General features: G+C 39.1%; 1 protein-coding gene across 1 annotated transcript; it reads left to right on the forward strand.

Moving 5' to 3' along the window:
- On the forward strand, positions 1-27,010 carry LOC134195301 (ubiquitin carboxyl-terminal hydrolase 15-like). The gene is made up of 16 exons (XM_062664309.1): positions 1-146; positions 3,177-3,304; positions 3,374-3,631; positions 7,150-7,295; positions 7,353-7,421; positions 8,806-9,016; positions 9,729-9,859; positions 9,913-9,957; positions 10,790-11,014; positions 11,078-11,191; positions 16,167-16,250; positions 16,309-16,403; positions 16,514-16,585; positions 18,879-19,019; positions 23,450-23,631; positions 26,444-27,010. The coding sequence occupies exons 1-16, from the start codon at positions 10-12 to the stop codon at positions 26,812-26,814; spliced, it is 2,409 nt and encodes an 802-aa protein (XP_062520293.1). The 5' UTR covers positions 1-9; the 3' UTR covers positions 26,815-27,010.

Here is a 27,010-nt window from a genome sequence, read left to right on the forward strand (position 1 = left end):
GCGACTGCAATGGACGAAAGTGCGGTTGACAACAGGGAGGCACCAAAGATTGATGCTGCTGACGAGGCTAGACCAGACTATAGACAACAACTTATTGAAGTTAAACAAACCATTGACATGACGCAACTGAAAGAAGGTGAATCATGGTGAGTAGCACTTCCTGGACCACAATATTAGTCAGTATACGAAAAGATACTAGCAGGGACACGCTCTTGATATTGTAACGGCATTCTTATCAATAGCTGAGTAATTTCAACGACAGTGACACTCTTAACACATTTTACTTTTTATTAGTTACTTTCTAGTTGGACGGAGTTGGTTGAATTGGTAGGCTAAGATAATTTAGTACGTAGCGTCGAAGGGCAATGGTCACACTGGACACAATTAAAATACAAGTTCACATTCCCTTCCTTTCAGTTTACTTTGTGGAAATTTGTCTTTCTTGGACTGAGAAAAGGCATCAGGAAGAGTCTGAGAATGAGTCAATTGTGGACCGTTTTAAGGGTGTGCTTCAGGAGGGTGTGGAAAGAATTAAGACTTTGAAAATCAGTTTTCTCAAGAGAGCATCCTCTGTAAATAGTCTAGTAAGAGGTGACTTATTCTGGTTATGGACAAAAGTTACAAATGGGTATTGTATAACGTTATTTTCAGAGTTATTTTATTTTCGGTAAATTGAATGTGTGACTTTTCTTTACCTAAAATTAAGATAGCACCTAAAATTTCTAAGTTCTGTACTTCAAGTGCAGAAGACACCAATAGAATGGAAGTAACCCGGATACTTCACAAAGTCCTGGAAGTTTTGTGTGCAGCAATGAGAACCGCCTGCTTGGAGAAACAATGAGCTTCCCCAGAAAAACCTACAAACGCAAGAGCCAAGGTGCTCCATGTTCATGACACCATAGGTAGTGGGCAAGCGGTACTAGGTCTCATGTGACACCCAAAATCTCTTCTACTTCTGGCACACTAAATCTGTGCCTTGTCTTACCGAAATTAGGTTACACTGAAAGGTTTTTGCTTCTGAATTACTAAATTACACCGAAATAACACATTATACAGTATGGTGGATATGTGATTTTGTAGTATGTATACTGGATGTCCGTGTTAGTGTTAACTTTGTATGATGTGAAGGAAATAATAATAATTACTATGTAGTTAATGATGGTATGGATCGCACATGCAAATGCCGTCATGTGAAAGACCATTTCTAATAGCACATAGTACTATAGTTAAAAATTTTGCTGTCTGTCTATACAGGCCAGTGTGCTGTCTATGGTACAGAGTAATACCTGTACATATATCCAATCCCTGTGATGTGAACCTAAGAACTGTATTAGACAGTTTAAAGGAGCACTTCACCGGGCTGCGCATCTCTGACTCTGCCCTCGGTGCTAAACATTTCTGGTCACACATCAAGTTGGGAAGTTTGGCGCTATCTCAGAGCAAACTTGATAGCGGAGCATTATGCTAAGGTTAGAAAACAAAAATCCAAATAACGTCCAATAAGTGTAGGTTTTGTTTTACCACTTTGTGTAGACTTTGATATTTGCTTAGGCGAAAATAAACCGTGCTTTCGCATCACTGACTCAACTTCAATCGACAGCGAAAAGTACACATACGGCGATGGTTCTGCTGGAGAATTAAGGCACTTTGTGTCACGTGCTTATGTGCGGTGACGCATATTTCCATGTGTCTTTTGCATCAAGCAAGCCCCTTGTACTTAGTATGGTCTTCATTCATAGAAAGAAACATGGAGGAAAGTGCAAAAGACGGAGCGATTGCAAGTTGCTCAAGACGATCCATGTGGAGCTTACAACGTACGAACGACTGAGTTGCTTATGAACTGTAACTTGTTCTCTTTCACTGGTTAGAGTTGCCTGAAGCGTCTAGACCCATCTCTTGTGTGCTCTAGTAGTTGGCCCTCGGAAAGCAAGACCAAAACAATGCACTGCGCCGCACAGCAAGCGTTTGGTTCACAGCCTAAGGCCTTAACGTACGTTACCATCTATTGCGCATGCGTCAATGGGTGAAATGTTCCTTTACTGATGTGAAAATCAGTGCATTCTATTGCAACTGTGTTTTGTACATATTTCTGCCTTTATTTAGGTATTTGGCTTTACTTGCACTGTTTGATGCCATTTTAGCTGCAACTCCCACTTGCCATTGTGATGTAGCATTACCCACAAACAGACAGAGAAACACGATAAATTTCTGTTATTGCTGTTGAGAGACTACCCCTACACATTGATATGGTAAACCGTATAACTGTTTGGGATGGTCCATTATCCACTCGGACATTTGTCATCAGTTTGTGGTACAGTACCAGTAGAGAGATGGTATCGGCATCATCCTAATGCGCTTCTGGAGACGGACACCACACTATGATGTGGAATACAGTCATCCCTACTACTAGGAAGATCAGTGCCAATTGTCATAACATCTGCATAAGAAATAAGAGGATAAACACTTGTCTTCTTATTGATATCAGCTGTCCGACTGGCAACTTCTCCAGGAAACAGACTGAGAAGTTGACAAAGTACAGCAACTTGCATGTGTAGGTAAGCCGCATGTGGCAGTGGCAGACACTGTTTGTTCCATTGGTGTTGGGAGCATTGGGCACAGTGCACGCAGTTATTGCACAGTGGCTGGACATTATTCCAGGTCACAACCACACTAACAGAAAACAGTGCTTCTTGGATTCAGTTGGATCCTGCGTAAATTTTTGTCTTCTGTCTAGACAACCGTTATGGTCTAAGCATCTCTGAGGTAGGGATTACAGACAATAGCTTTCTACATGCTAAACAAAACTCTTGGAGCTTACTGCTGAGTTTCATAATGTTATAATATAGGGCAAAGTGGTTGATGTTGCTCTGAGGCCACGCCAAAATCATCCTGTAGCATGGTGTCTCGGAGACATGAGCATCAAACTCTTAATAATCTATGAATTGCAGTTGATGTTTGATATTCCTAGGGTAGGAGCCACAGATGAACCATACAAGGTATATCAATATTGATATGGCGCATTACTGGTAGCAGTACTCCATATGGCTTTCTATCAGAACATTTCAAATTTATTTAATTTTGAATAATTGTTTGTTTTACCAATCACAAGCATTTGGTTGTCTGTAGCATTGAACATTATTTGTAGTTTTATGTTTTACGTTTTTGTCTTGTTTAAGGTACTTGGTAGATGTTCGCTGGTTTAAACAGTGGAAACTTTATGTTGGTTATGACTATTGGAATCAGTATAATGCTGGACAGGAGTCAGCTGTACCAGGTCCAATAGACAACACTGATCTTTTCAAGGGTACATACTTTGTTGGTTTTATAACTTGTTTGGTTATATGGAGGCTTTACTTCATTTTGACATCTGCAGATGAGTCCTTTACTGATTTGAAGCCTAACATGATTGATGAACTTGATTACCACCTGCTTCCTTCTGTGACATGGGTAATGCTGTCTACATGGTATGGCATTGCTGATGGCCAGGACCCTGTGGAGAGAAAGGTCATCTCACAAGGACAGTACATGAAGCATCTGAAAGTGGAAGTTTATATGACTGATGTGAAGTTGTGCCTCTTCACTGACCAAGATACAGTGAAGGTGAAGAAATTTAGCAAGGCAAAGAAATTAGGTGAGGTTATAATTAAACTAATGGCTAACACAGAAGATTAGGATACGTAAGAGGTCGAGAGTTGTATGTCTGGCTGCCAAACACAGACAAATAGATGTACCAGTAGATCAAGAGATTAAAGTTATAGAGGTAGAACAAATTTGAAATCTAGTTAAGACTAGTGCAATACTTGTTTGAACATTTTCCTTATGATGACTGCAGAGGTAAGTTGTACGACTGCCATTTTGCTAGTTGTGTATGATAGATATTTTGGCTTTAATGTGATGTACAGTCAGTCGCATGTCACTTATCCGACGTTCACCTATCCAACACGCCTGTTAACTGACAGGTCAAGCTTGTCACGTGGGTGACCTGGCTGGTCAGCTGCGTAAGTGTACAGTACATGTACATCCACGTGCATGTCAGTTGTTTCTTGAAACAAGTTTGAGAGTGAGTTCAAGCATTTCTTCTTGTTGTATTCTACATTCAGTAGACCTAATGTGGAAAAAATGCCGTCTAATATGAACAACATTTGAATAGACAGCTTCAGTTATCCAACATTTTCACTTATTCAACAGGGGTCCGGTCCCAAGGGGGCCGGATAAGTGACACGCGACTGTACTTGGAGCTCATTTAGGCAGTCTGTTGATGGTATTGTGTTGCCAAACAGTTCCTTTTTTACTTTTTGTCTTTCTCATTATTTCCAGACAAGTATTAAAATCATATTGACAACCATAGCCATACTGGCAGTTTATATTTTGAATGGTTTTGCCAATGTACTACATAGTGGGACAAAGCTATTGTGATGTGAGTCAACAATAAATCTAGAAGGTTTAGTTTTGGTTTGTGTTGAAGGCACCTGTACTGGTAATTTGAAATTATGCTATAGTTTGTAAAATAGTTAGTATGATGTGGAGTTGCAAGTTTTTTTATTAGCTAACGTGAGGTTGAGGTTGGTAATAATGAAATGGAGGGAACTACCATATAAGATGAAACATTTGCTAGAATTTATATTGGCGGTTTGCTAAGAAATTGATGGACAAAGCATGTTGGTGGATTGTATTTTGGTGGTCGGACATCGTTGTTTTTGATAACTGGTATTTCATCAGTGGTCATAGAGGAGTTTGTGATTGACAGCTGTCTTCGTGGCTCACATTTCCCTAACTTACTGGTCTCCAACTACTGTGTGGTGATGAAGAACTGCTGTGTCAGTGCAAAGAACGGGACTCGCGTGAACGTGACAGTCGAGCTTCATCAATCGCCTCACGGCCTCATTCATAGGCACAACTGACGGCAAGCAGGTATTACCTACCATCTTGTGGCCTCATCTGCGTGACGTACCACCACATTGCCATATGATGCCTGATACACATGGATGATGGTGTCAACAATCCCCGTGGCCAAATTAATGGCAAATTTTATAATGGTGGTCGCTGAAAAATTTGCCAATCCGTCAAAATAAATTCCCCACCAATATTTCATCTTATACGGTATGTTGCTTTACTACTATAGTGGACCTTGTTGTGATTTTGATTGAATATTGCTATGGGTGCTTGGCATTCGCTGTTATACACATGATGATGGTGTCAATATATATTAATGCAGAAATAATGGCAGTGTATATCAAATATAAGGCTGGTTCACAATATGCGACAGAGGCGTGATGGATCGTGCCGGACAGCTGTCCATCATGTCTGGCAGTGTTCACAATACGTGTACTGTATGTTCTGTTCTGCTAATTACCATTCGCACTCTGCATGATTGCGACATCCTGGTTTTTGCTCTTCTCTGATTGGGTAACAGTACCTAATCATTTCCTGTTGCAGCCCATCAACTTTCATCGGACCAGACAAAATAGAATTGATTCTATTCGTTCGCCAATGCTCCGTCAAGCAATTCGTTTGTCGTACGGCTCGAGAGGTGCGTTTGATGTGGTATTTGATGGAACGGAATGGATTGCTCTCGTCACATATTGTGAACTAGCCTTTATTTAGCCTTGTTTCAGGAAGACCAAATTTGTTTTATGTTTGAGCATTGTCTAATGAACACAAAGAGACACACGTGTCACTAAAGCCGGCTCTACATAGTACTTGTTGTGATCACATATGTTATAACTCTCTTGCTGCCAAACCTACTTACTTGGAATGGGTTAGCTGGTAACTTGCTTTAAAAGGGTGTACCTACCTTGTTTCCTCATTCAATTGTCACAGTATTTATTGCTTTCGGCCGTCATAAGGGTTTCGCATTTATTCAGGGGCATACTTGCTCCAGAGGGCAGCGTATTGCTTTCAGGATCTGACATGTTTTACTCAACATCTTTTTCTAGAATCCACTTCATGATTGCCTAAACAAATACGAATACGGTATTCTACTTGTCAACTCAGCCTACTTCGATAGCTTCCAACTCCTCCATCTTCTTTTTTGTCGTCCTCATCTTTAATTAACGTGTACATCACCTGTCCTTGTATCATTGCTCTGGTAAGTTGAGATACTTCGTTTGCTGCCTGGTGATGCGTAGCCTTGAACTTTCTGACCAGAGAGCGCGCGAACTCTAGTCTGGACCAGAATGGTACTAAATTGATTTCAGAAATAGCCTTCTAAGCCAATCAGCGTCTTAGAACCAGAATCTCGGTTGTAAATTGTGATTGGTTTAGCAGTAATTGGTTATGCTAAACGCACTAACGCTGATTACGCACATGTGAAATCCTCCTGGCAGCTAAGTGCACGCCAAAGGTGCTAAGAGCACGCAAGAGCCGTGAATGGAGACTTTTGTGCAAGGATGCAGCTTAGTTTTAGTTTTAGTTTCAGCTTCAGTTCTTCGATCTTTTCAAGCTTGCGGGGACAGGACATGCATAGCAGTGCCCCTAGACCATCACCTTTGACAACTGGTCGAGGGGTAGTCTCGCTAGTCGAGCGGTTAGACTAGGTAGCGTTCTGCTGAAGAATCAAAGAGTTGTTGTTTCATGCCATCTACCAAGATGTTGGCGCAAACACAACAGACATCTCTTCTTCATTCGTGAGAGCTCATGACATTTACACAAATTATATGTTTGTGTAATGCAAAAGCAAGGTACCTTTCCATCTCATTATTGAACTAGGTAAAACGATCGTAGGCTGTTAGACTATCATTTAGCATTGCTTTTTGATAAGTACTTCTGAAATCATTTTAGTATCATTTTGGTCCAGACTAGAGTTTGCGCGCTCTCTGGTCTGGAAGTTCGAGGCTAGGTGATGCTATCTGTGTTTTTTCAAGAACTGCCATCTTAGTCAAGGGTGGCATTTATTTGGGGATGGCATTTAAATGAGGAAATACGGTAGCAAGAGTAAAGTTTGTTTGGATCAGAATACTTTAATACCAATAATTAACAACCTTATTTGTCTTGTTGGGGAGCAGGCTACTTAGCTAGGTTGCTCTGCTGAATAGCTGTTTAGGTCAAGTCAGTCATACTGTTTGTTTCCAATTTGTGCAACTTTTTGATATATCTGATATATCAACATGAGTTACTTAATCAATGGTTGTTTCTATTTATTTGTGCCAGAAAATATTGTCAAGGAAATGAAGGAGCTGTTCAACGTACAAGATGGCTTGGCAGTTCGGCTATGGTCAAAGTACATGAGTTCATATTTTGAACGTCTTGATCGGATGGACCTTACTTTGCAAGACTGCAGCATCTACACAGGCCAGGTGAAATTTAGGAGTTTGTTCAGTGGCAATTTGTAGTGTGATGATTGTGCTTGTTAGTCTCTCGTTCTGGAAGTAAAGAATGAAGATGACAGTTGGCCAAGAGACAAATCAGGCTCAGAGGCACAGGTAGGGTGTGAATGACTCACTCATATGTTGTGTAGTAGTGATTAGTTGGAGTAGGGGTAAGGAGTAAATGGGAGTAAGTTAGTGTTTTAGCCAGACGTCTTTATACTGGAGGCGCAGCACATTCCACGCATCCACACTCTACATAGTGACACAGGCCAAAAGTAATTCAATGTCTTTTGAGTACTCTATTTGCTCAGTCATGTGACTTTTACAAAGCCTTATTCTGATGGCTGATAGGTGAAATTATACAGGAAATTAGCATTGAGTAATTAGGGACAACATCTATGTTCCGTTTATGATGAATATTATTATTTTGACGATTACAGACTATTCTGATAGAGTTACAGAATCTGTGGTGACTTGCAACAAAAGTCTCTGTGTATAATTTTGGATAGAGTTTAAACGAGAACTTTCATCAAATACTAAAACTTACTGAAAGAAAGATACAAGGCCTAGTATCTTTCTGCAGGAAGCTTACAGTTCAGCCAGCCACAGAAGCAGAGAATGGGCCACGAGTTGTTTAGACGATTCCTTGTATGTAGCACAAAGAGTTACTTTCTGTTCTTGTTTGGAAGTAAATACTTTAGATTTAACCATACCAAGTGCTCCTAATGCACCCGAAATGCAGTGAGATATGATCTATGAACTAATCTAAGAAGGGACCTCTTTTGAAGCTTCATGGTGTTGAGACAGTTGATACTTGCGTGATAAGTTTGAAGTCCCAGTTTGCTTTAATCAATAAATTGCAACTTGCCACCATATGTTCCACAGTCCTGATCTTGAAAAGTGCACAGGTATTGGTCTTCCTTGCTAACCAGCAATCAGAGTTACTCTGACGAGACAAATGGGTACTAAACACGCCCACACGGGAAACTTCAATGCTCTATTTCTTTGTTATGGTAAGTCTGCAGTAAACGGTTGCAAAGGGTTGTGTCATGAAGTGACAACTTTCATCTGAGAAATGGTTGATTTTGGTGAGAGTTCTCTTTAACCATAGTGCGTTTGGAAGCAAAATGGCGTCTGATTAATAGTGCTTCATGATAAGTTTATTATGGTTTTCAAAAGGTTCAGAACTGTTGCAACAAGGATGTAAAGATAGCATCAGCTACTAGTTAGTGTGGTAATATGGAAAAACTTGCATTTGGAAACATACAAAGGATATTAGTGCAAAGCATCTGTAAGATGATAATTATAGAGTCACATGACTTTGGGTATGAATAGCTTGCTACACTACTGTCTGGAACTGGATGATTTTGATGTCAACTGACACTGATTTTTGTTTGTTACTTACTTGTCAAGACCGTTAACTGACCTACCTTCTATCTTCTTTTTATAATTTTATGCATTAGCTGTTTTAATTCTTTTTGTATGGGTTTTACTTTAGTATCGGCAATCTTCATCTTCAACCAGCTCAGCAATTGGAAACAGGAGCAGTTATAACACATACTATGGCTACAGCAACTACAGTTCTGAAAGCTACAATCGTACAAGCAAACCAGGCCTGACAGGTCTGAGTAACCTTGGAAACACTTGCTTTATGAACTCAGCTCTTCAGTGCCTTAGTAATACTCCTCCTCTCACCAAATACTTTCTTGGTAAGCAGTCTTAAGGCATGATATTTTTTAGTTGTCTAGCTGCAACCGTGTCTATCAAAGTGGATGTCATTTTACTGTACTGAAGACACGTACACACACACACACACACACACACACACACACACACACACACACACACACACACACACACACACACACACACACACACCACCTCTTCCTCCTCCTGCATCGCTATCGTAAAATGGTCACGCTATCCCTATAAGAGAAGCCAAACGGCAAAGTCGAAGGTTTGCAGAGCCATGAGACTTCTGCGCTACTTTTTGTGCGTAAGAAGCAAACTGAGAGGCTTGCAAGACCTCTGCAGTTGTACAGGAAAAGGGACCAAGTTTGGGTGATTACATCAAGCCAATGTCTTGAGCCTGTGCTCAAAATTGTTTTTTGTTGCTATGCCTTGTGTGTGTCGTACTCTTCGTCTTCATCATTGTAGATCTTTTCAAGCATCTAATAGGTTTTTTGAGTCAGAGGTCAGGTAACTGGACAGAGGCAAGCAACTACACAGCACAGCGTACTGTGGCTACCACCATGCGCACGGGCACGCACACACACACACACACACACACACACACACACACACACACACACACACACACACACACACACACACACACACACACACACACACACACACACACACACATTTTTACATCATTGTTAGTGTACTATTTGGTGATCATTGCAATGTATGTCGCAGACAATATCTATCGTGACGACATTAACCGTGAAAATCCTCTTGGTATGAAGGGAAAAATTGCTGAAGCTTATGGCAGTTTATTGCTGGACTTATGGGGAGGATCTCTTGCTGTGTCACCTAGAAGATTTAAGGTATATGTTGTTGCAATAGAGTGTGAATTATAGCTCTAACTACAATTTTGCAGACAGAAGTTGGCCAGTTTGCTCCTCAATTTGTAGGTTACCAGCAGGTATATAAGACAATGTGTAGTATCTGTTGTCCATTTTGCACTGTTGTCTCTCCGTGTGCTTATATGATCATGTATTTATTTAAACATTTTGTACAGGGCAGGTGTATAACACAAAGTGTGGTAGCTTGGAAGTGCACAAAAGTTATTTACTAGAAATGTTTTTAATGATTGATTTGTACAATTCTTGAATCTTAATAATTCTTGTAACTAGCTCGTTTAGCTGTGTCTTGCTAAGTCTGATACATTCAAACGCAATAGGACTATGTTACACTACATTGTAACCTAGACTAACTGTATTGACAGAAAGAGGTGATGCCATAGTTGTTTGTTGCTATCCTATTCTTGCTCTTACAAAAATACCTACTCCAAAGCAGCTACAGGCAGACGTCATTATTCTAACCATGTTTTTTCTGCTGGTTTCTGTTGGACTAGTGTGACTGTTTGGTTATCGGTAACAAATACTGTTATTATACGCAGTGACCCATGTCAGAAAGTGAGGGTGTTAGATTGTCAAGTGTTGGAATAGTGACGTCTGACTGTATTAACATGCATTTAACCTGGAAAAATGACTACATGCATTGCATATTGAAAATTACAGTCAGAATCAGATGCATGTACAAGTAGTTACATGTTTATATTTTACATATATATATATATATATATATATATATATATATATATATGCTAATGTTGTAGTTTTCATTTCTTAGTTTGTTTATGTAGTATTTGGAAGTCTAAGCGTTGTCTGTGTACTTATCCTGCCACTTTAATGTTGCAATTTACTAGAATGCATTGTTTTGTGACATACTTAATATTGCTTCTATTTCTTTAGCATGATTCACAGGAGCTGCTAGCATTCTTGTTGGACGGTCTACATGAAGATCTAAATCGTGTGAAAAAGAAACCTTATGTTGAACTCAAGGACAGTTTTGGAAGGCAAGATGAAGAAGTCGCTCACGAGGCATGGACAAATCATCGCAAAAGGAATGACTCAGTCATTGTAGACCTCATCCAGGGCCAATTTAAGTCAACTGTTTTATGTCCGAAATGTCAACGGGTTAGATATTATGTGACACTTAACTAAAAAAGAAATACAGAAAACAAGAATTCTGTCTTTCAGATGTCGGTGACATTTGACCCATTTATGTATCTTACTTTACCACTTCCTGTAAAAAGGACAAGACTTATGAGAGTGGTGCTTGTGAAATTGGATCCAATGGATTTGCCAACAAATGTAGGTGATATTTACATAGAAAAAGTTTACACACATGTGCACGTGTGCGTGTGCACGTCTTGTATGCACATGGAGTTTCTTTCATTTTGATATGTTTTGGATTTGACTAGTGTTGCCAAAGATGTTATAGACAGTCACACTGATACTTCTTTTTGACTAATGTAATGTATGGTTCTGCATTTTAACTGGAACTACTATGTGTACACTATAGAACTTTGCTCCCTCTGCCAATTCCAGTTCTAGAACTAGTATTCGAACACATCCTAAGTACACAACAAACATGCCACGTAGTAATGTTTAGATTATTGAGGTGAATGAAGCCAGTTTTTGTGGAAAGCAATAGGCTTTGACAGGAGACTCTGAAATGCAGTGAGTAGCTGAGATCAGTACTTAGTGTAAGCTCATACCAGTCATACTAATAGGGCGATTGAAGATATTAAGGTATGATTGCCATGCTTCAACAAGATGGAATGAGGACTAACATCTTCTTAGTGTCATAATTTACGTACACATGCTCTGCATTGCTCTAATTGTTAGGTAGAACACATGAAAGTGCACAGAAAGATTGGTGTATAGAATATTATGACCACAGCTCTTTCACTGATAGTATTGCTCTTAAAGTTGCCTTCTGCACACAGATCTGATTTTGCCCTTTATTTTGAGCGTCACTACTGTTCAGTGTGTGCTACATTGGGTTTAGAGAAGACATAAGGATTGTTTATGTTAATTTGGATGACAGGCACAGATTTGGACTTCAAATTAACGATGTGTATTGTCTTCTCAAGGTTTATTTGGAGGCCATGCATTTTTATGTGACTGTATCTGAAGTTTGGAGTGGTTGCTTAGTACCATAATTCTGAAATTATTGCATGGGTAATATAATGCAAATCTACGTGGTTGCTGTTTCTAAATAGTTTTGCATTTTTAAATGAGAAGAGGACCCCAGGTCAAACAAAATGTTAACAATAACTTAAATTCGAAGACTGTCAATCAAGATCAGGTAACAGGAACAGTTTCCTTTGTTTAATAATAAGTAACTGTACCTTGAGAAAGGTTTATATCATAAATCTACTATTAACATATGCTTATGTAATTAAATAAACAACTTTAAATAATGCATTTGGAAAAGTGACTTGCAATGTTTGAATGTATTAATTACCATTAATAATTTTTGGAATTACAATAACTACTGCTACTATGTACGTACTTGCTCTGTTAACACCATGCTCATGAGAACACCATGCTACACAGCAGGGTACATCATGAATTTGTGTCAGCATTGGGAAGGGTTTACAGTAGGGGTACGGTGCCGTCAAACTCCAATGTTGAGCACCGTTTGAAGTGCTGAACTACACTGAACCTGGATTTAGAGCTCTGGATCAATCACATCACAGACGTCAAAGGCACAAACACTGCCTGGAACTCCAGTCACGAAACACATTCAAACCAGAGCGGTGGTTAAACCACTCAGAGCACTGGGTTTCCTCCTGGAGGTCTGCTTGTACAGACCCAAATCTCAAGCAAGTGGACACCAAGCCAGAGTACCATGAGCAGACATGGCTGCCAGTTGCGCGGGGACTCTTCTGAGTGTCTTTGCTGTGGTGCAGACATATCATCGGTAGCAGTCTCAGAACCAGTGACCCAAAGTTGGGATTAACCAACGGGGCATACCCACAGCAGCAGCAGCCTTCGTTGCTGCTGTATTCTATGAGAAAGATATGACTCGCACAGGGTGTCAATGCCTGCTGCATGTAACAGTAAACGCAGACAAGTGGTAAACGATTTGCAAGTCAAGGAGGTACAACCAGCAAATCAAAAAATAGCTCACCAGGAGTGCTTTGACAAATCTCCAGAAAACGGTGTAGAGCTCACAAGGCGCAGACAGAATGCCCGGGGTGGATAAATACAAACAGTATGGTCTAGATGGAATGGGTCTGTCGCCTGAAGTTATAGCATCAGTTCATTGAAGGTCAGTGTCTGAGAAACCAAAGACATGCTGGCTACATCAGACAAATGCCATAACAGCTCATGTCCAATAGTTCATGAAGTGATCTTTTTAGTGTGCAGAGGACATTCATCGTAATTGGCAAGCAGGATTAACAGGTGTCTCTGCCTTTGCAATGGATACCTCTCAGCACCAGTTTGAGACAAGGGAAGTCATGGGTGTGACAACCCCCTCTCGATGTGGTCCAGGTGGATTCCTGCTAGGTAGACCTTGATGGTTGCATAATCAGCTGACTGGGCGATCAAGGCCGAGAAGTTCATCATCTGTTTCTCAGAGGCAGGGAACAGGGTACTATGCGCAGTCACACAGAATGTAAGGTACCGCTTAAGGCCGGCTTGGTAGCCTCTGCTTGTTGCTGCATAAATTAGAGAGTGTCAGTGGTCAGAGATGGGGGAGGGGTGCTGCAGAAGTGTAGTTGCAACGATAAGGGCCAGTGGTCGACCTTTTTTTACATGCAAACAAGATAAGGCATCAGTAATACTGTTATTAGTGCCTGGAACATGCAAAAGTTGCCTGTTTGACAGCCACACCAGTCATTTTAATTAAACCAATCTGCACAACATTATTAAATATGCCCTAAATGTCTCACCAAAATGCTGCTGTAGTCACACCCACGAAGATCCTAAAGCCTTTTCCACCAGAACATTTCTGGTGTATGGTCCATCACCATCACATGATTCTTTTCCATGAGAATATCCAATATTGTAGTATATCCAATAGAAAATAATTGTGTATAGGTTTGCTGCTGCTGTGGTTATGGTGGGACTGGGATATTGCTTTAATCTACATTCTAGGTGAATATTAGCTATATCTGCCAATTTCTGAGGAAGAAACATTTTGTTAGGTGTGATTTTGCTGCATTTCTGTTTGATGTGGTGGATTTTGTAGCTTGTTTACAGCAGTTAGAGAAGGTGTAATTGTCTTGCTAATCAAGATGGTCGTAATGTATTGGTTTGAATGTCTACGATGTTTCAAAAAGAAGTGTTGCAAACTTTGTGTTCATATATAATTTAGGTTTATGTTGTTTGTGGATTTAGGTTGTACTTTGTATAAAATGTAAATGTAAAAACTGAAAATTTACTAATTAATACTACACCATTTCCAGATCAAATTCGTTCATAGTCACTTCTAATTCGCATTATGTCAATTCAAATTTGTACTTTGTCAGTTCAAATTTATAGATTGTCAGTTCATGTTCATACTTGTCATCTCAAATTTATTCACAGTCATTTCAAATTGATCAACTGGCAATTCAAATTTACTCAGTCATTTCAAATCTGTCATGAGTCATTTCAAATTTGCTACTGAGACATATATGTCAATTACACACAACTGCGATTTTACTGATTGACCACATTTTACTGATTGACCACATTTTACTGATTGACCACATTTTACTGATTGACCACAAGAAATTGAAACCGGAGATATACTTTATTCTGTAAACTGAGCAAATACACTGCATGACACAAACAATGTTCTAGCATTAAGTACAGGATGAAGCACAACACCAAGTTAAGTAAGTCATCTCATGTCAATTTCCAAGAGGGAGATCACATCTGTTCATATTACATAAAGATTGGCCAGTGCCTATGACTAAAACAGCGGACAATCAACAATGGATCTAAATTGATTCAACTTCTTCTTTCGCAATTTCTTTGTAATTTGGCATTTATGTGCAGTCTGTCTTCTTGAGACTACATGCCTTCACGAATAGTCTAAATAGTGCACTGCATCAGGAGTTTGCTCAATAGCTTAACACATCCAAATTGAAAATACTAACCAAACTACATAGGAGAAGTGGCATGAATCTACAGGATAATTAGCGCAACCTAGTGAATTGAAATGACTCATGACAGATTTGAAATGACTGTAAATGAATTTGAATGAACAGTTGACCAATTTGAAATAACTGTGAATGAATTTGAAATGACAAGTGACCAATTTGAAATGACTATAAATTTGATTTGACGTAATGCCAATTTGAACTGACAAAGTAGGATTTGAATTGACATAACCCGAATTTCAAGTGACTATGAATGAAGTTGATCTGGAAATGGTGTAGTATGTTTGCAGTAGATTGAAACTTATATGTTTATTGTTATAAAAATATATAGTTTAATAACATTTATGGTTTATGTATCTAGGGCTAAACAATTTTTTGTTTTGATTGTCAAGGCCTTGAAAGGCTGCTGCTACACACTGCTTTTGCAGCTGTGACATGTGTGTTTGTGGCATCGAAATTGATTGCTACAAATTCTGTATATAGTCGGTTATTAATAAAACCAGTTTTCAAACAGATCTATACATGATATATTGATACATTAGTTTCCAAACTAAAGAATTGACTACCTTTTCTTATGCAGATCATCTGGTTTTTAACACCCTTTCGTACCTTGTCAGGTAAAAGCGGCTCTACTTTAGAACGTGACAGCAACCAGTCATTTACTGATGCCATTTCTAAGGACCTAGGTGTAGCTAAAGTTTACTGAACCCAGTCTCTGGCAGGCAAATCAGACACAGTATGATGATGTGCATTAAGAGACTTGTGTGCAGATGCAGTGCATGTGAGTAGGTGTGCGTATGGGTATATGTTGTTATCTACATACTGTATTGTGCATCTGGATATAAGGTGCAGTACTTCTTATTGGGCATTGCTTGTTGGTGTCCTTAATCAGCATTTAGCACAGAGGTGAAATTTGGGAAATTGATGATTACTCAACTGCAAACATGCACGTTTTGTTTTGGTTTAAACTGTTTTCTATCTATTCTTGTTTGCATAGCTTTGTTGTAGATGCAGTTGTATTGTGCTAATGCAGTAGTACTTTTGTCAATGCTGAATAGTTTGATCTGAAGTAATCTGTTTGTAGTTAAACAATTTGTAACTCTATAATATTTCAATAATGATTATGTTTTGTTCTATGTTTCTGCATTCTGTGTAGGGCTGCTTTTTCACTTGTTTTTGTTTAGTATTGTGTAACTGTGCCCAAGCATGGTACAGTGGCAAGCCTTGCAAAAGAGTTGGCTACCGTGAGTGGAGTAGATCATCGCAAGGTTGTGTTTCAGTTCTGAGTCGCAGTTTGCTATCATCATTACTTTAGTTATGTTTTAGTTGGTCTTTGCTGATGTTTACTCATCACGATTGCATAAGATCTTCAGCTATAAAGAAAAACTAACATTGATCTATGATCGAGATGATCTTTATGCGTGAGTACATTTGTAATCTCTACAGTGATTTGCTACTTATGAATTACAGCTTGCTTTGCTTTACAATCATATTACTACCAAGTTGGAACTAATCTTGTTTGACATTTTAGCTATGAAGTTCCTGTAGAACGAGATGATGATCCTGATACCATAGTTTTGAAAGTGTATCACAGAGAACTGAGGTAAGCTGTTTAATGTAGTGTGCATGACAATTTATTTGTTTTCATTTATGTTGGTAACTAGTCCGGTGTTAGTTAATTGATGTAATTACGGCTTTGTGAGCACAGGATATAGTAGCACTGCTGTGAGCATTTGGTAACGTAGTTTGTGTAGGTTTTCTTGCTATTACTGCAGTGTTCTCACCAGTACCGTCACTACTGTCAAAATGACTGTTGGGAGAGGGAAGGGACGTTTGGAGTGGGGAAAACAGCATTTATTGACGGTTGGGACAGAATTGAAAAGCCTTAGCATGCATAGTGTGGGATCACGGATCTAAAGACATTAGTGGTCTTGATGGTCCCAAAGTTGCTACAGAAAATATGTATTTTCATGTCAGACATCTGGTAATCTTAGGAAGTGCATGGTCTTCTTGTTGGTGTTTGAGGTGAATTTCTGTTGACCTTTCACACAAGAAGTGCTAATGAGTGACTGTGGGTGCAGCAGGTGTTCTACTAGTTACTGTTAATATTTAATCTCTTGTTTTGTACTGTACATCTTTACTCTTTTAGGTCAGCTCATGATTCTAGTTTTAAGTCAACTTGTCATTGTCATAATCTACTGTAGTATCTGTCTGTTTGTTTGTGTTATGTTGCATCTTATTCTAATACAACTAGAGAACAGATGAAGTAATTTTATGATGTCAATACCAAATACGTTAACATCAAACATTTGATGACATCATTAATGACATCATTATATTTAATGACGTATTGACGGTTGGGAAAAATCCTGGCTAGAACTCTGTACTGGTAGTTTGAAGGGTTTATGGTTACTTTGCATTAAGCATTTTTGCCACATTTTGTTGCTTTCACGTTCATGGAAACGAATCACGTGATGGGTGATGGACCATACACCAGAAATGTTCAGGTGGAGAAGGCTTTGGGATCTTTGTGGGTGTGGCTACTGCAGCATTTTGGTGAGACGTTTAGTTCACATTTAACGATGTTGTTGCAGATTGGTTTAAAATGACTGGTGTGGCTATCAAAGCTTAGTGTGGCATTCTGAGAGAAAGGAAACACACATGATCAACTTCAGGGTCTTCTGAAATTTCAGATTCAGAATCCAGTGAACCAAAGTTTGATGCATCAGTGCCACCCAAGAAAGCAAGCTGAAAAAAAGCTAGCAAAATTTTTAGAAAACATTAAAGAGATGTTGCTGCTGTTTCTACAAGCAAGAAGGAGCAACCAGGGAGCTCCAACTCTTTACCCAATTCTTAGTTGCTGATGTAGAAATGTGCTGATGTAGAAATGTGCAAATGTGTCCACTAGATTGGTGGAGAGATAAACACTCTCTCACTATCCTCTACTTTCAAAGTTAGCAAAGCAGTGTCTTTGTGTCTGTGACTACCACAGAATTTAGCAGTTGATGCACTTGTTTTTCTTGCCAACAATCTGTAGATTGCAGTTCATTAATATGTATTAGCTTATTTATATGCACATGAAGTGAAATTAATGAGATATTATTAGTATCATCATATTGCTGAAGCAGAATGTGGCAATAATAAAAAACAGGAAACATTTAGGTATCACCCAACAGGAGTTGTATCGTAGCAAATGTTAGGAGAGATAAGGTATACTCTAACATTACAACCATGCATACTTTTATCTAGTGCTAGACTAGTATCATGTATTTATTTGCAGTGTGTGTGTGTGTGTGTGTGTGTGTGTGTGTGTGTGTGTGTGTGTGTGTGTGTGTGTGTGTGTGTGTGTGTGTGTACTGTGGTTAGCACATAGCTAAAGTTACTTTACTCCTTTTTCTTGTGTGCAATATTTCTTTGGCTAGTAGCACAGTACAACATCTTGTTAGTGACATATATGGACTGTATTGTATTTCCGCGCATTTTGCTCCAGGGCTCTTATTAGAACATCTTGGTACTATGTGCTTTTGTACAGTGTGGTTGGGGACTAGGGTAGAAACCATGGAATTCCATGGAGGATATTACAGACAAAATAAGACATCACTGTTATACAGTTGGTGAAAGTATGCAGCATGTGTAACTGATGTGAGGTCAGTTCCTACTGACAATTTATCTGTGGAGGAAGCAACCAAATCAGAATCAGTAATATGGCAATCAGTGATGTCTTCCTTTGTCTGCAATCCTCCAGGGAATTCCATGGCCTCTATCCTATTCCTTAACCACACTGTACCATTCTTTGGCACACAGTACCAAAATGTTCTAATAAGAGCCCTGCAGTACATCGCTACTATATTGTTTGTTTGGAATTCTTATCACTTATTTGTATGGATTTCTTGCAGAGCACGACAGGTGAACAGTTACTATTCTGGTACTTACAACTACACATCATCTTCTCTGTTTGGCTGGCCATTTCTTGTTGCTGTGCCTCGAAACACTACGACGTATGGCTCTTTATACCAGCATTTGATTCGACACATGGGGTGAGGTTGGAGTTTTTTGTTCTTTTGCTATTAATTTAAGTGATTGGGGTTTGTTTTTGTACATAAGTTGCGTTACATGCATTGATGGCTGCAATGTAACTGGCAAAAGTTATGAAACAAATACACCTATATGTACTGCAACTGATTTCTACTTAGTGTTTGACAATCTGCAAAAACAAGCTGTATGTGCATTGCATGCTCTTGTAGTGTAGTAATAAGTATGTAGTCAAATCAAAGTGGACTTTAAGTTATGGAAGCAGTTGAAACTATTATGTAACTAAAGCGAACATCTTCAGTGGGTGGGAAGTGGTCTAAGTCAGCTGCTTACGTGAAGAATTTAAATTTGACATATGCATGCATTTTTACCACTTTTACGGCTTTCTTTGATGATGATTATTTTACAAATAGAGATATGAGGCTGTTGTGATGTGCAAATGTTTTTACATTGCAATTCTGATGACAGCAATCACATAATTACCTCTGCCATGAAGGTTATGTCCTACCCTCAGTTTGTTTTTGATTGTTTGTCAACAGCATAACTCTAAATGTTATGGTCAAATTTTATAGAACTTTTACCAGAGGTGGAGTTTGGCCCAAATTGGAAATGATTCTAAAGGGATACTGTCTAAATGACTACCATGGAGACCCTGGACAGATGACCATCCCTAGCAAACTTGATTTCATTAGAACGAAATCTAGGTTCTCCAGAACAAGGAATCGCTGGAAGATGAAACTCTATAAGTAGCATTGTTGTTATACATTCTATGTTATTGCATTATACGAGGATTCTTATGGGTTTTATGCACATGGATTGCATAGACTCGTGCTCATCTAGTTGGCTGTGAGTTGTTTTCAAACACCGTACTTGTTAATGTAGGTGCAATAAGACATGCTCTTCCATTGGCAATCTGGAGTTTACTGCTTTTGTACAACTTGAACATGCCAGTGATCTGGGTTGTTAGATGTTATATTGGATATTATGTTATGGCATCTGAAGCAGTGTGCACTAATATAATGTAGAAGTCGTGAAGCTCATGCACAAGTTTCTTTAGATGCACATTTCACATTCTTCTAGCAAGAGAGCAGCATTAACGTTAAAGTTCATTCCAGAATTAAAGTCAGTTGCAGCTTTGGGGAGTGGCTTAGGATACCTAACACTTTATAATGTACCAGATGCCCTATTGTTGTATCAGTCACTTTCAGTGTCTCATTACCCCTGTTGTGGAAACCTTGCCAGTAAACTACGCAGAACAAAGCCGACGGTGCTGTAGAAAGCGATAGAGAGTGTTAGTGGCTGTACCTAGCGTGTCAATTACATTCAATTTCTCAAACTGTTTCTAGTTACTATTTAGGACAATGTACCAATCTAATTAGAGTAGGTATGCAATTAGAACAGGACATGATTGACAAGACTTCACCTTATCTCATTATTTTACCTAAGGCATCACATAACTCTGCCTATCTCCAGTGTAATGCATCCTACAAATGAGAGGTGTCCATAATTGAATAGAGCAGACATAGAGAGCTTTCCAGTAGCCCACTTTTGCAGAACTGACTTTAGAGGGTAACTGCAATGCAGAAATCAAAAATTCCTTTATGTTGGAAATTGATAGTTCTACTTGCATACATGACAGGAAAAATAGTTTTAGATTTTTAAGCTAAGTGTTCGCTGAGATATAGCAAGTCAAAGTCGCTTCTGGTTCTTCAAATTCCAGTATGGTCATGGTGTATGTACATGTCACAGAGGGGAGACTCCACGCTAGCGTGTACTGTCAACAAAGGAATCTGTGGCGAAAGAATGGTTTGGTGTTGCATGGCTGCAGGATGCACCAATTCGCGCAAGTCATATGCAAGCATTTTCGATTTCTGAAGATCCCAAAGCTAAGAAAAGAGTGGGAATCGCAAATAGTAGGACAATTACAGATATGTTTGTGTTGTCTGGGTGACTACTGAGTACAACGCGTCCTACTGAGTGGACAGGAGTCTGTAGTAGCCCCATTTAGCCTGATTGCTTTAAGATACGTACAGCCAGGTTTATTCAAGAACTTGGTCTGGGTTGTAGAAGAGCGAAATTGAGGCCACCATTTTCCATCTTACAGTGTACCTGCCTCCACACTTCAAGATCGCAGCACTCCGCAAAAGAAAAGGAGAGCCGCATTTGAGAAGCGGGAAAAATGAGGATGAGGAAGAATCTTGTGCAGGACTAAAACTACTGCAAATGGCTAGGAGAGGTCAGACTCTTGATGACTAGACTTGCGCGCGTTTACGTGCTATCCTCTTGTGTAGTGAATGCAGTCGTACAGTATACTGTACTGTGAACTCAAACCTTGTGTCAACGTGAATTCAACGTATAAATGCCGACTCATTTTGTTCTGTTTTCACAGCATTTGCTAGAGTTTTGCTTGAACTCACCAGTACACTGTGCCAGTATTGTCGCTAGTGTTCGACATTATTATCATGTCATTATTTGAGACAACCTCAAATACGTTTTGACAGCACACGCACTCCACACGAGTACGTATCCATCATCTCACAACGACCACAGCTGCACCTATGATGGTTGTTCACTTACCCAGATGTGCGTTTACGTTTGCTACTCCTACTTCTACTTGCGATTGGTGACAGGCTATCGGGTAGCCTGTCCTCTTCCTCGTCTACGTCCAAGGCAGCAGGCGATCTCAAAACTTCAGAGACACTTGCTGAGTTCGAACCTGTGTGGTCTAGTCACTATAATGGCTCCCAGTAGATCTTCTTCATCCTGCGGTTTATGCGACGACAGAACGTTATCATCACATGAAAACCTCCAGAAGGCTCTTCAGAAGAATAACTGTTGCTGCCGTTGCCTCTACCTAGCAGCGTTGCCTTGGATATGAAGATGTAGTCATTTTACAGGCCACACACACGTCTCCCTTCTGTGACGTGTACATACGCCACACCCGTTATCGGAACTTAAAGAACCGGAAGCAACTTTGACTTGTATATCTCAACAAAGACTGAACTTAAGATCTAAAACTATTTTTCTGTCATGTATGCAACTAGAACTATCGATTTCCAACATAAAAGAGTTTTTGATTTTTGCATTGCAGTTACCCTTTAATTCGGGAACAGACTTTAGAATCTTAAATGGGACCTCACCAAACTCAACATGACTTATTGTGTGATCTTTATCTTTGGAAGCATTTGATGACAACACTGAACAGCAGTCTCTTATGTATAGGAAGTTTGTAATTACAGAAGAACCAGTGAAAAGTCGATGTAACTATAAGGACACACATAATCTGGACAGTGTCCCTTTAAGTAGAACAGTATCCAGACACAGCAATTTCAGATATAGTTTAGGTTTTGTTAGAGGTATGTGCTCTTTGAGTGCTCCTGTTAGAATCTGCAAAGGAACAGAAGAAACTCAGTGTTCTCCCCAGAAATCTTAAAAGGCAGAGCAGAATACTCTGTGGAGTGGGCGTTTCCCTGATGTCACGCACAATGCTGGTTAAAACTATATTTTATAGATTAATGATGCTCAACTGAGTCAACGGTTAACATTGTGTGGTCTCACTCTGAAAATGTTTAAATAAATTTCCCAACATAAAGCTGAAATTTATTACTAAATGCTAAATTTAAATTTCTATAAAATCAAGTATTTAATTAATTATACCAGAAACAGCAGCTGCTTTTATTCTATTAATTAAGACAATATGCTATTCAAGTAGTACATGCACAGCAGTGAAGCCAGAACCATTAAAGCAGTTAATGATACAAAGTGACAGTCACAGTGATTCTACAAATTCCCCAGCTGGCCCAAGTGTCACATGCTTTCTCATACGCAAGTCAGGGTGTGGACCCTCTATTGAAATCATGGTAAGTTCATTTATTTAGAGTTTATTTCAACAATGCATTTGTTCTTATCTGCGACAGCGTTGCTCGTGAAGAAAGACTGAATGGTTCTTTGCAACGTCAACATGATATTCACATGCACATTGCTGACATGTACCTGCTTGCACAAACACCAGCTGCAAAGCATGGCGAATGGCTGCATGGGTTGGTGTAGTGTTAGTGCTCCGCATAATTAGATGCAATCTGCCATCTTAGTTCATTAATTAATAAGCTTACTCCGAGATCTTTAGGTCTTGGCATCTTGATGATCTAAACGACCTAAAAGCTTACTTGCTGAGAATAAGGCAGAGCGGCCCCAGAGCTGCCAAAAGATCCTGAGGAGAACACTGTCAGAATCAAACTGCTGCTTGAAGACAGTAGCTTCTTGTTAAATTAGACTGCTCTAGTGTTCATGATACGCTGGTGCAGATGTACAGTACCAATCAACTGTCATAATTGATGTACTACTACTGTAGTAGTTGTAATTCTATTCTTAGTGATAACAGAGAATGCTCATTTACTTTTTGCGTAGTTTGAATTTGGTGTTTTGTTTTATCTAGGCGTTATGTTCGATATCCCTCTCAAGTAGCTGTCAATGTGTCACTAGACAATAGAGAATTTGAAGAAAGTTCAACTGCAAGACGTCGTCTTTTAGATATTGCAAATGATGATGAAAGCAATGAGACAGAACCAAATGGGAGTGGTATTGGTGTGGAGGCAGTGAGTGCTCAAGACAATAATGGTATAGTTTCTTGATTTGATTACTTTATACAGAAGCATGTCACTTATCAAAACTTTTTGGGACCATAACCTCTTCATAATTCTGAATAGTCCAGATAACTGATATCTTCTTACTACACCTGCAAAACCAAACATCTAGGACTCCTGAGAGTGGAAAACTGCAGTTTGTTGGTTTTCATGATTTACACATAGTAGACCTCTTAATTCTATAGTCTTCACTAATGTGAGCATAGCTGCAGCCATCGGTAGCTTTCCTACAAATTTTTAGTTTCTAATTTCTGGAAGAACCTCTACTCTATTTTGCAGTTGCGACATTGTCAGGATCACTTCATTCCATACTCTCACATTACCTTTTCACACACACGCTGAGTTGAGTCCAAGGTACTGTATGTTTGGCAGATCAACACGTCGAATAACTGATTTTGGATTAGCTCTACGTACATATTCTGCAGTTAAGTTAGCTTAACATGATGTTATTTTTGTACGCTGATATATTTGAAAGATGTATTTAATGGCTGCTAGCACTTTACTGTGTGTGTGTGCATGTGTGTGTGTGTGTGTGTGTGTGTGTGTGTGTGTGTGTGTGTGTGTGCGTGTGTGCATGCACCCTTTGCTTTCTCTACTTGTACAGTGGAATTTGACAAAATGGATTTGTATGGGTAAGGAAAGTTATTTGGATTTCAACTCATGGATTGCAAGATAGAACTTTATTCTTGAGTTATGTATTTCTTAGTGTGCATACATTACTGTACCACTGTATCTGTCGTAATTTTGCAAATCAAAGTTGAAAATCGAAGATCTTGTGCTGTGTACAAGCCGGTTGTGTTTAGAAGCCGAGCTTTTGTTCAAGACGCACAACATGCATACGCAAGCGGTCACGTGCACAAGCACATGTATGGGCGTGGGCATGCAGCATTTAATGACACAGGCAATGATAATGAAAATTCAGCTGATGCTCTTGAAACCGGCATTTTGTGGTAGTCATGTTTATATATATCTTAATGAATCTTGCTTTTTTAATTGGTATATGGTTGTCATGTCTATACTCTAGCATGTGTGAATGGCATATATGCCTGTCTTAAATATTAGTGTGAGTCCAATTTGGCTTATACAGTTTTATTTGCAACAACACGGTACTTGCCATTGTAGATTTTAGTAACAAAATAGGCTTTTGGGGTAAAAAGTGGCATATTATTTTGGATTTAGAAGTGATGTTTTCATTCATGTGTTTAAAAGATAAAGCTTCATCTGTGAGTACCGGTGATTTCTCAGTGCGCAAGCATTACTGCTGTATTTATTTGCCGAGGTGGATTATAAGAACAACATGGTTTGGGTAGAAGTGATGTTTGCTTGGATTTATATATATAGATGTACAAGATAAAGCTTATTTCATAGTGAGTGATTCCCGGTATGCATGTGCAGTAGAAATATACAGATATTAGCTGCCCAGTATGTTTGTCCAGGCGATCTTTGAATGCCCAGTTGACTGCATCGAGGCACGGGCACCTTCAGTGATTTCAGTTAGTTTTAGAAGTTGCATTTTTCTATGCTTAGAGTTCTCGATGAAAATAGAGTGTGGGGGGGCTAAGGCAAGTATTGAGATTGTGGAAACAATGATTAGGAAGCGAAGGCTAAGGTGGCTAAGGCCACGTAGCCAGGATGGAGCCTCACCATAATCCTAGGCAACTGCTGGTTTGCAAGTTTGAGGGAGTAAGTGTTCTGTAGGCAGCCAGAAACTGAGATGGGCCGATATTGTGATGAGAGATTTGAAGAAATGTAAGCTCAACAAGAAATGGATGCACATTGCCCAAGATCTTGTTAAGTGGAGATTCATAGTGGACGCTGTAGTTAGAGTTGAGTGAGTAGCTGAGGAAATGGAAAGATGAAAGAAGTCAAGAGGAAAAAAGAAGAGGAAGCAAGTATCAGATCAGATCAGATCGATCTACAGTGTTCTCAACCTGGTTGCAACTTTACAACCCAAGACAAAGCAGGTCTTGTCAATCACCAACGACAGGAACATCAAGCAGCAGCCCAAAGATCCTCTCTTGTTGTCAATGCAACCAAAACTGTAAACAGCAAGGTTATAGCTATTGAAATCTGAACAGAATACAGACATGTTTAGAACAGAAGTGTTTCCGGCTATGTTTGGTAGTCCGGGAACTTGTTGACTTGGTATTATGGGCAAACTATGGATAGCAGCGTCTGAGAGTGTGTTGGAATGCAGTTGTAGAATAGACAAAGCAAAAAGAAAGTGAAATGGCTGTCATCATGTGACAGTTAAACTTGTTTACTTGAGCTAAACTGCCTTTGGACCAGGGTTAGCAAAATCTGTTTAGGTTTAAGACTTACGATTAAACCAGTTTAATGCTAATGGGACATGCCCAAATTGTAGGCTTAAAACAACTTCTAAACATGTTTAGCCGTTAGCGGAGACATGGGCATGGTCTTCTTTTCAGTGAGTACTATTTAAGATTTTATTCATAAATTGAACCTTAAGCAATGGAGTAAATTCAAACACAAACATTGTCTGTTAATTGCCGAAGATATTATATTTGTTTAACATTTATCATTTTACATAAGTGTTTTAGTAACTGTTGATGCGATATTCGAAAACTGTGACAAGTAACGTTTGGTAGCATTTACAGTCATGTTTCTTTACCTGTCTGTTTCTTTTATATTTGACTTTTTGTTTCTTTTTAATGTACTGTATTGTTTAGAACTATGGTGGCAATTTTTGTTTGATACTATGCTATTTGCTAGTCTTTGTTATGTTGTTGTTTGTTTGTTTTATCAATTATGAAATGTAATTTCAGGGGCTGACATGGCAGAATCATTTCAAGGCAACAATAGCAATGGACTACTTATGAATCATGACAATGACAAGAATCATCCATCGAGAAATGTTTCTGATCTTGAAGAAAATTGTACTACAGCACATATCGAAACAGACACACAAAATCAAATGGAAACTGAAGAAAAACCAGAAGCTAGTTTATCAGAAGTGCAAGGAGTCGATAAGAACAAACAAGTAGTTGGTGAAGTTGATCAAAATTTAATTAAAGAGTGTCGTCCAAAGTTATTCAACATGGTTATGGTCAACTCATTTGGAAGCTCTGAGTTGAGACAACTGGAACAAGACGATAACAGGCCAATTCAATTTAGAGGTGAATTAGTGTTTTTGTGAACAGCATTGTAACATGTTGATTTTTTGCTTATCAACTTATGGGAATATATGTGTGTGTGTTTTGCTTAAGTTAACGCTGATTAGGATCTTGAACAGCCCTCTAAGTGGTGACTAGTTAGTTGCCATGGTGACTAAATTTTCGAATGGCAACTAATCACTAACAGTTAGTTGCCAGTGGCCAGTTCATGCATTAGTA

This window comes from Corticium candelabrum, chromosome 20, assembly GCF_963422355.1.
Source record: "Corticium candelabrum chromosome 20, ooCorCand1.1, whole genome shotgun sequence".
Classification (NCBI taxonomy): domain Eukaryota; kingdom Metazoa; phylum Porifera; class Homoscleromorpha; order Homosclerophorida; family Plakinidae; genus Corticium; species Corticium candelabrum.

Bases quoted from the DNA above. Each gene is read 5' to 3' on its own strand.
- LOC134195301 (XM_062664309.1), top strand. From the start codon at position 10: ATGGACGAAAGTGCGGTTGACAACAGGGAGGCACCAAAGATTGATGCT. The intron at 147-3,176 runs GTGAGTAGCACT...GTCTTGTTTAAG, and splicing joins CTGAAAGAAGGTGAATCATG to GTACTTGGTAGATGTTCGCT. The intron at 3,632-7,149 runs GTGAGGTTATAA...TATTTGTGCCAG, and splicing joins TAGCAAGGCAAAGAAATTAG to AAAATATTGTCAAGGAAATG.